We start from the raw sequence: 10,876 nt of genomic DNA on the forward strand, positions 1-10,876 counted from the left end.
CTGCAACAAAAACAGACACACCAAGAACCAACACAAGGAAATAGCACAAAACCAGCTCCGACCTTCATCAATGGCGTCCAAGCATTTCTTCTACCACTACTTCAGCATTCTCTTTCTCCTTCCACTTTCCTCTTCCCTCCCCACTGAGTCCGTCCTCCATGCCGCTGAAATCCTCTCAAATAGCGGATTTCTTTCCATGGCTCTCTGAAACCTTAACCCCAACATCTCAATTTCTCACCATCTTCTCTCCCTCAGATTTCGCCTTCGCTAAATCTGGTCATCCCTCACTCTCCCTCCTCCAATTGGGGGGGGTGTCGGGGTCAAGGTGCTAATCTCCAGTGCAGAGCAGCGAGTTCCTCAAATCGGAATTCGCTTAGCGAAGCATCTAAGATTTTGAGAGCAAGAGGACACTCTATCATGGCTTCGTTTCTGGACTTGCAATTGGCGGGGCTTAAGGACAAAACTGCTTTCACAATCTTCGCTCTTGTTGACAAATTGATGATCGGGCTTGTCAGCAATTTCAGCGACTATGCATCGATCTTCTTCAGGACGGTGGTGCCTTGTAAAATTCCATGGAGTGAACTCGTGAATTTCCCTAATGGGTCTCTTTTAGAAACTTACACTAAGGATTTTAAGCTCAAGATCACGAGAACTGGAGATGAGATGATGATCAATGGACTTCAGGTTACTGCACCAGACATGTATTGCAGCAACTGGCTTGCTGTTCATGGCCTTGGCGAAGAGTCTTAGAAACAGATTGAGAATAATGATGAAGATTATAGCTGGAAACAATTTGCCTGTCAAGTGTCAACTCTCTGGTAAATCTCTGCAACCGAATTTGGCATTAAATTCGTCAATTTGATACTTGATAAATACATGGTGTTTGAGATTTTTGTGATATTGTATATGGAGTGCTCTCTTTTGTTTTGGGTTTAATTGTTCGTATCGGAGTACTCCAACCCAGAGTGGGGAGAGTCGTTACAATGAATCTCTGAGATTCAAGTTGGAATCTCTTTATATAAAAATACAAGTCTCAATTGTTTGCAAAGACAAAAATTTTATCGGAAGAACAGCCTTGAAGTATCAATCTGAACAATTTCATTTTCATTTTTTCACTATACTAGTTTTTACAAAATACTAAGACATCAGCTACAGGCATCAATCAAAAGCTCGAGCTTCGCTCAACTTCGATTTCCTACAGTATAAGGTATATAAGGCATAGCAAACTTAGAACTATAAAAGCCTAAGGTAGTAAGTTGTTTTTTCTTTTTCGTATATGATCTATACTCCATTTGATGAATTGGACAATATGACATCCTTGTCCCTGTTACCTTTAGGACTGTGCTTGAGACCACAGCTGCGTTTTATGGACAAGGGTAGTTTCACAAACACTTCCTCCCTTTGGGGGCGGTTTGCATACAGTATCCATAGAAGCAGACACAGCAATACTCCAACAGATATCAGGCCTAATCCTGCATTAACTGTCTTCAAATAATGCTCCAGTGGCGGACAGTAATTTGATGTAATGTTTTGGAATGTGTCCCTCACAAAATTGCAATCCTGGAGGCTTAGTAAAGGCGGTGCATAATGCTCGAGAGCATAGCTCTCGTTCACTGCTGCTACCAACTGTGTATAGATATCCGGGGTTACCCTCCCTACAGTAGTGCAAAGACCATATGCTGACACCATACATGTGTAATTCTCCCAAACCTGAAATGAAAAAAATGAACTGGATCAGGTCTCATCCTGCACCAAATACAATTCAATTGAGAAAGAATCTGATGACATATCATGAATGAAGCTGTTTCAAGCAAAATGTGTAAGAAACATTACTAAGAAAGTGTCACTTAAGAATAGATGGACATACCAAAGATGCGTTTGCCATGGAAACTTCTTGAGGTCCACACTGGCGATCTTCTAGGTTTGGGCCAAATGGGTAACACAGAGGAGGCATTGGAGGTCCAGACTGATTGTAATAATGGGATTCTCCCGGGGATGGATTTGAGTTGGCATATGAATATATAAACGTATTTACAACATTTACGATATCATTGATGACTTCTTTACTCTTCATGAGAGTCTGATTTGTTGTTTTTTGGTCTACACATGGAAGAATGCTGCTAAGAGCAGTCTCTGCATGAGGATGATTCACCCATTCTCCCATGGCCATACAGGTGTCGGAAATTGCACTGAAATGTGTGGAGCAAAATATCAATCAACAATTTGATTATTTTGATTCTTAAACATGATATGCTGCATATGCTGGCGATGCTTCAAATGGAAGCGCTTTAAAGAGAGAGAAAAAAGAGAGATTTTATAAAAGTAGTCTATAGCCTTGGTCCTTAATTAATCAGCAAAATAAACCAAACATCAAAATCTGGGTTGGAAAAGAAAGAGACTGAAAATCACAGAAAATAGAGCATCTGAAGGGCCTAAATAAGGTGAACCAGACTACAAAACCAAGATAACCCTCTCTATACTTCGTGATTAGTCTTTTGAACATTGTGCGGACAAGGGTTTTAGATATTCTTGTTTTACATTTTTTCCAATTAAAAAAAAAAACAAGCAAATAATGGATAGAAACCTCGTATTTTACCTGTTAAGGATCACAAAAACTCCACAAAGAATGAATGTAATTGTCACTAGTAACCATCCACTCAATACAAATCTGCAATGATAAATCGATAGTGTCAGAAAGAAAGATCAAGTTGCAGTAACGCTGCTGGTTGAAATATAACAACTAAATCTGCAGAGGACTTACATATGAACTGCATGTTTGTAGCCAAAGATAGACAATACTGTAAATAATCATATAAACCAGAAATCAGAAAACAGACGAGAGTCAGGAAGAGGAGAAGCGTAATTGAAGATACCAGTGATGGAAAAATTTAACCATACTTACAAAGACCAAGAACAGACAAGAGAAGCATCACAGCAGCCACAGTGATCAACGCTGACCGCCTACAAACTCAAAAGTATTCGATAACATAAGGAATATATGTAAAAATCATAAACCAAAAATTAAAAATAAAAATAAAAAATTGGAACATACACACTGTTGAAGACTTTTCTTATTTTTTCAGAATTTTTATTTGTTTTCTCAGCAAGTGTATCTGCTGCATCATTCAGATCTATATTCAACTTGTCGATTTCAGTCATAACATCCGAAGGAATGAAAACCTGGGCAACATTGATACTTTTTGCAAGGGACAGATATTCGGTCACATTTCTCAGGATATCGACGGTGTAATCTGACTGGTTTACAACATATCTCAGGGTACCCAAAGCTTCACCATGAAATTCATTCTGCCCAACAGAAAGAAGCACACATCCAGTCCTGGTGATAAAATATGGAGTTAGAAAGAAGTTAGTAATCCAGCCATAAAGTCTTAAGTAACAGAAAGTGTGGTTTCCAGTGGAAATATGGCTTAAGACTTGATTAATTCACAAACAAGAAAGGCATTTATTCACCAAGAAAATTATGGAAAGAAGAGAAACTTGACTCTGCTATCAACATGCAAGTTTTGAGATGGGTCACTTAGGCTAGCCAAAAAGAGGAATTTTTGTATGTGTATATAAATAGAAACCAAGCTGGTAAATATCACAGGGAAATTCATCCCTTTTTTACCAGTTAGATAGAAATAAGCAAAAACTTGAAATGTAGTCATGCCATCCATGACAAGATCTTCAAAATTCAAATTTTACCAATGAGTAAAATTAAGCCTCAAAATTCTTTCAGAAAACTTCAAGCCACAAAACTACAGAAAAATGAATTTCTAATAAAACATAGCATCTGCTCAATACAATATTAACTGCAAACACAGTAAAAGTACAATCCAGATCATTAAAATTTTTTAAGAGAAGGGAAAGAATGATTGTAAATTAGTGAAGGAAAAGAATTAACAACACAGAAAATCAATTAAATCAATTAAATTGGGGAGCTTTTTGGAGTTTAGATTATTACGCTGCGATGCAAGTGAACACTATAAGTATTATGAGACAGATTCTTTGCGAATGGTTTGATCCTTTCCCTTTAATGTTGATTGTCCAACCACAGCAATGATGTACAACGAGAACCAAACCAAAAGAAACAAACCAAAAGATAGCCAGAATGAAAGCAGCTGCACCTGTAAATCCAACAGACTGCAGACAATGGTCAGTACAATAGCAAGGATGAAATGGCCAAGCACAAGATGCATAACATATACCACCTTGACATAAATATAAAAGAAAAATTAAGCAGCACCCAGATGTTATCATTGGAAATGATCAAATAATCAAAATTTATGATTTTTGTATCCAGATTGTTTATTATATCGAGAACTTTTACATCGATAGCCTTTTAAGTGAATCTTAAGTAAATAACTATACCTTGTATAAGAAATACAATGAGACAAAATCACTATTTGGTAAAAAGTTAAAACTCAGAGTGAGCACTATGGCAACTCAGCATAAGATTAATGCATAAACTGGTTTGTGCCAGTAACACATGGTAGATCAACAGAACACAAACTATATATACAAGTTAATACCTTAACATGACTTGGTTAAACCAATTTGTTTCTCAGAGTTACTTTCTTTAAGATCTCATTCAAAGAAAAACATATAATCTCGTATCCAATTGATGAACAAATATGTCTTGAAAGTTATAAGCATCTCTTAATAATAAGCTTTCAAATGATCAATTAAGCAAACTATCAGAATGTTAAAGACACAACAGAAGGGACTTACAGCCCAGTAATGGCGGTTAGTAATATTCCAGCCACCATGGTAATGCGTGAAACCCTGGAGAATGTCGGGCCTTTTAGTCCGGTTTGCCGCCAACACTAGCGTGCCTTCCCCATTATTTGAAGGTCCCGGTGCTAGTTCTGCAACTGAGATGCCATCTTTCCACGATCCAAAATTCTGCTTTCCTGAATTTATATTAAAAAAAATGAAACAATAACGACACTAAATCTTCAATGCCAGCTCTTGAAACGTGAATCCAGACCAATTTGCAAAATAAAAAATAAGAATTGACTGCTAAGAAATGTTAATGTCGGTGCAAAAATGGAAGTGAAAACGAAATACTAGAAACCCACTGGGCTAAATAATTGCTCTCGCAAGAAAACCAGGAAAAACATCAAGCACCAGATTGATAAGTCCATTTTCTATCCTAGAACCCAGAAAGAAATTACTCATGATCACGAAATCCAAAAATTACAACAAAAAACCATAAAACCATAAACCCAGATGAGGGAAAATAAACCAGCATCAACAGCAAATTGATTCATTGGACATCAAACGCCAAAATCAAATTCTGAAGTCTAAACAATCAAGGACCAACCTAGGATCATGGAGAGAGGATCTTTGGTAGGCCCATCTTGAGTCACTGCCACAACCGAGTTAAAAGAACCAAAAAGAGGTAAACACAAGAAAATGGACTCCACAAAGAAGAGCACGATCTTCATTGGCGGCTCTCTCTGTGTCTCCGATATCTCACACTGCCGACACTGTAAATGAAGCTTCAGTCCATTTCCAAGATTCGGATTGTCACTCCCCAAAAAACCAACATCTGCGGAGCCGAAAACTGAATCGAATCAATAAAATACAAGAATGAGACAGAGAAGGTATGGCACTATCCCTCGTTTTACATATAAAATCAATATGGGTCACATGAGAGGAATGAAAAAAATAATAATAATGGAGATTTATCTAGCTCCTCCAACACTGGGAAAGAAGGAGAGGAAGAGAGAGAGAGAAAGAGAGGCGGTGAGTCACATGGGTAAAGAAGACTAAAAAGGCGGGTATGTTTATAGTATAAACGCCTCTACCCTCGCTACTTAAAACTGCGGAATTAAGCCAAAGCATGGTCATTATAAATTATAAATTATCAAAAAATGCACTTCCCTCCGCCATTAAAGATATCTCATTTATTTACTCACCGAATAAAAAAGAAAACTCCTTTATTTGTTTTTGTCCTCTTCTTCTTTTTCCTTTTTCCTCTGTTTCTTTTCATTCCACTGACTCAGCACTCACTTTTTCTCGCATTAAATTTACAGACAAGTCCACGCCCATCATCAAAACAGACCAAATTACCCATTTTTTGTGGCTTTTCCAAAGAGAAATATCTAAACATTTTCTAACCCAAGAATGAAACGTGACGAGTCGGGAACCGAGTTAGCTGAGTTATCGGGCTTGAGTCGGGTTCACCGGACCAGTGGGAACAGAAGAAAACATTAAGAGGGTTTTACGGGAAAGAATCCCCGTTTAATTGGCGTAAGGTAAACTCGCTTTATTATTATAAATAAATTATTTACAAAAGTTAATAATTAAAGTACTAGAAAAAAATTATGTCCGTCGAGATGGATTGGATTAGATCGTGATGGGATCGGACGGTCCCAATTGAGTGCGGTCACTAGTTGAAACTTGACTAGCAGGTATGAGCATCATCACATGGTAAAAGTCTAAAAAAGACTGTGTAATAAGATGGCAGGCAGCATGAAAATTGCAGGTGATAGCAGCCATGTGATCGGGGGCCCACCGGACCCGATATTCTAATTTCGCGGCAGATTTATGTGGGGTCTACGGCATTACCAAACATGAAAAGTAGCAAATCCGGTGTCTCTCTGGGTTCATCTTTTAGATCGGACGGCTGAGAAATGAGAATGAGGGAAATCGAGACGTACGTTATTGTTTTGTATACGCCATAACGTGGCTTCCCTGCTTCATAAATAGAGTAGTTTAAAGTCTACATTATATCACGATCTTTGAATAACGTATGAACTATATATCTATATATATATATATATATAGATGCTACTTACAATATGTATTAATTGCTATGATATATATGTATATCTATACTGCAAATGACATATAATACCTAAACTTTTTGGTAACCATGTAAATTAGTTGAAGGCTAGCAAAGTTTGATCTGATACGAAATCATGTCATCACGCATGGTCAACCGCTTTAGCTCATATGATTTGCATGCTGGTATATATATATATATATATATATATATTGGAGCAATAATTAACATCATTGGTAGCAGATTGTACTCGAAAATAAATCTTACTTTGGAATTCAATACAGTATTGAATTTTTTATTCCAGAAAAAGAAAAAGGAAAACAGAGCAATTATTTTGTTTTCCCTTTTCGAGCCAAACATTTCTAGCTGTTTCTGGTCCATCCTAAACACATGCATTATATGTGTGTGTATATATATATATGCATATATATATATATATTAATCTCTAATACTGAAGGCCCATATAAGTAAATATTGCATTAATTGAAAGTCATGGCCCAGCCCAATTGGGATGGTGACCCAACAAGAGGAGGTGATTAATCTTTTTAGAAGGAAATATGACTGGTGCAATGTATCAAACCAAGAAGATAAAACTGTTCGGCCATGAATGTAGGGCGACAGCTATTCACTGAATGTATCAGATTCAGAGCAGAGCAGTAATGGCGGATTTTTCAATTAGAATGATCTCTTATGTATATATGTGTGTGTGTGTGTGTGTAATAAGAAAAAATAAAGAGGAAATTTTTCTATTTTCTTGAAAACATGCTTAGAAAAATCATACATGTCACCCAAGAACTAAAAAACACAAACCAATATCAAACAAGAACAAGATCACACGTGCAATGTCCCACGAGGAAACAACATATCTACGAGTCTAATGATCAGAACAAATCAACATGAAAGAACACATTGAGCTATGCACCAAAATGTCCCTCTTCGCCACACAAATATTAAGCCATCAAAGCCCACCTGGCTTTTTTATAACATTCCTCCATTTGTACTTCAAGAAGAGCCTAGTATGAGCATCGAATTGCAAGCTTACTTAGGAAGACAGATGATCATCGAAAGCTTTCGGATAATTTTGATGTATTGCGCTGCTGCCAGAAGCAACATACTTTATTGAAGAGCAAGTCTAGATAACACTACAAACCAGCAGCCTACCTCAACACAGCAATTCTGAGAAGGTAGTTGATTAATGGGTAAAATAACAGAGACGAGATTCATAACAATAAGAAGTTTGCAGCAAACTAGGTTTCCGAATTCAAGATTATAAGAGGAAGGAAAACCCACTTCTCCATATCAGTCCATACAACTTAATCGTCACTGAAGTTTAAACACCTTCCATGAAAAATACACAGTCCATTTCTCTTCTCCAGAAGATGCTACTATGGTGCTTCAAGGTCAATCATGTCTACAAAGGTAAATTCTCAATAACTCATGATAATTGAGTAACTTTATGCTAGTAATACTGTATTATAAGCAGAGAAATACAGTGTTAATACTACAAATTTACCATGATAACTGGCATAAAAATTTGGTAGATCATGCCCTTTGCAAGTTGGGAATATGTATAATAAATGCATACTGAAAAAGGGCTGAAAGTGTACGAGATAAGTGCATAATTAGATCCATGCAATGTCTACAATTCTACAATCAAAGGAGAAAAAACAGATTTATGAGGACAAAATAATTGACCTTCCGCAGTTCTCAGCCAATTTACACATAAACCGGATACATGTGGAGAGACAGACACTGGAAGCAAAACTAATATTCACAGATCCCAATAGCTTGAGAATCATACTTGAAACTACAAACCTATGATCATTTCATATCTATGCTTACAGAATGATGGATGCCAATATGATAAGTGTATTGAAATGAACAGGACTTAAAGAGTTCCATCAAACCTCTTACCAAGTCCATCTCAATGCATAAATAAATTAGCAAATCAGGAACATAAAACAAATTGTGAAAAGATTTAGTATTGAATTATTGAATACAAGGACAGCTGACATAGTCATCGTAGCAAGCAGCTGTTTACATAAACCTCTAAAGGTCACTAATTTTAAATGCTTTTCTTCACTTAACTACCTCAAGAAATAACAAAACTGTCTGTGAGGAAGACTCTTCCCCACATAATCACATCAACTGATGTCGTCGGAATCCAAAAAAATAACGCCCTTTTTCTGTTAAATAATCAAAATTCCTCACCAGTTTGACTTGGAATTTCAGAAGCCCATAAAATAAAACATAAGCCCCAAGGTAAAAACTTGTTAGAAACCCATCTTAAATCTCGATCAAGTAAAACTACTCCAGCTTCTCCTCCATCTGGTATTCTCCAAAGATGTTATTTGTTCTTGATCTTAATACCTAGCTCACCTGCAATAATCACTGTAGTAGCCATGTCAATAAACATACCGTGCTCCACAACGCTGGGAAGCCGCAAGATTGCATCACTTGCAGCCTTGAGATCACCAAAGTCCTTTTTGAAATACAAGTCTACTATATAATTCCCATTATCAGTAACAAACGGGTCTCCCTTGTCTGCGCCGCCGCAGCCAGTGGCTCTTCTCAGCTTAGCCACACAACCAGAGTCTTCGAACAGCTTTTGCAGCCTCTGTGCAGTAAATTTCCAACAAAATGGCACAATCTCCACGGGCATAGCCAGCCCACTGCCGCCTATATGCTTAACCAATTTCGATTCATCAACAATAACAATGAATTTCTTGCATGCTCCTTCTATCATTTTTTCTCTAAGCAACGACCCACCTCGGCCTTTGACGAGATTGAGGTGAGGGTCGACTTCATCGGCGCCGTCGATGGCTAAATCGACGACGGGATGCGATTCAAGATCCGAGAGAGGGATATCCAAGGACAAAGCTTGCTCATGCGTCTTCTTAGAAGTCGGAATTCCGATAATGTTTTTGAGCTTGCCTTGGTGCAGCAGCTCCCCAATACGGTCAACGGCGTGTTTGGCTGTGGAGCCGGTACCGAGAGCGATAACCATCCCCGATTCAACGAACTCAACGGCTTTGTAAGCGGCAATCTTTTTAAGTTCGTCTTGGGTGAGAATCACGGGAGGTGACATGGGCGGAGACAGAGAAGGCAAGCCCGCCTCCATGGCTGGATTATCTGAGCCAATGAAATGGGGATAAGCAACAGCCATTCTTCCCCCTTTTTGTGTGGACGCGAAAGGGATAAGAAAAAAGAATGAACAAAAATCAAGAAAGGAAACAAAAAAAAAAAAAAAAAAGAAACTGGGTTCTCTAGGATTTGAATAGGATGTTTCAAATTTGGACTATTCTGAGGAGAAGCAAACAAGGCTTAATAACACAACACAGACATTCACGAGGACGAAGACGAAGAAAGATTGTAGGCTAGAAAAAGGGAAGAGAACCCAGGATTTAAGAAGGGTTAAAACTCAAAAGCGAGTTCTATACCGATGAAAAGAGAGAGATCACCGATACGGGATTGTATGGTGGTGAATGGCGAAGGGCGGAGATAAATGGCGATAGGGTTTTGCGTAGAGACACACAAGAGGCGGGGCGGGGATTCGTCTGGTTCTCGGAAAAGTGAGAGCGTGGGATTTCCTGCCAAATCTATTCGGTATATATAAACCAAACAAAGGCGGAGAAAAATTAAAAATTAAAAATTAAAAAAAAAAAAAGGGAAAGTTCGATTTAATTTCGAAATTAAAAAATCACACGGAAGGAAATTGGCGCATTTAAGGCGACTGGGAAGAAGTTATTCCTCGAAGGAATAGAATGCTATCCTCTTGGGGAATAGGGCCTTTAATGGGTTTTTGACAGCTTGAGGATTTTTAGTAGCCGTGCAATTTATAAATTTCTTATTCTATTACCTAATTTTTTAAAAAAAAATTTGCATTTTATTTTCTAATTTTTCAAAATATAAATTGAAATATCCAAATGAAATTGATTAATTTAATCCGGTTTGATTTTCTTTAAGTATAACAGATTAATTCGATTTGGTTTTTAGATAAAATTAAATTAATTAAATAAAGCTATTGAAATTAAAATGTTATAAGTTGGGAAATTCTCAAATTTACTTTTCTTTTTTTTTTTA

The 10,876-nt window shown here is 37.3% G+C and overlaps 2 protein-coding genes across 2 annotated transcripts; both read right to left on the reverse strand.

Moving 5' to 3' along the window:
* Positions 1–1,075: 1,075 nt before the first annotated feature.
* On the reverse strand, positions 1,076–5,819 carry LOC110813448 (uncharacterized). The gene is made up of 9 exons (XM_022040592.2): positions 5,327–5,819; positions 4,732–4,913; positions 3,965–4,143; positions 3,053–3,337; positions 2,903–2,961; positions 2,762–2,798; positions 2,597–2,668; positions 1,868–2,189; positions 1,076–1,710 (listed from the first exon to the last, which is right to left on the reverse strand). The coding sequence occupies exons 1-9, from the start codon at positions 5,448–5,450 to the stop codon at positions 1,282–1,284; spliced, it is 1,689 nt and encodes a 562-aa protein (XP_021896284.2). The 5' UTR covers positions 5,451–5,819; the 3' UTR covers positions 1,076–1,281.
* Positions 5,820–8,750: 2,931 nt separating this feature from the next.
* On the reverse strand, positions 8,751–10,386 carry RSW10 (Ribose 5-phosphate isomerase, type A protein). The gene has a single exon (XM_022040602.2). It carries the CDS (start codon positions 9,957–9,959, stop codon positions 9,141–9,143), a length of 819 nt encoding a protein of 272 aa, XP_021896294.1. The 5' UTR covers positions 9,960–10,386; the 3' UTR covers positions 8,751–9,140.
* Positions 10,387–10,876: the final 490 nt, after the last annotated feature.

This window comes from Carica papaya, chromosome 2 (genome assembly GCF_054855325.1).
Source record: "Carica papaya isolate Zhongbai chromosome 2, ASM5485532v1, whole genome shotgun sequence".
Classification (NCBI taxonomy): domain Eukaryota; kingdom Viridiplantae; phylum Streptophyta; class Magnoliopsida; order Brassicales; family Caricaceae; genus Carica; species Carica papaya.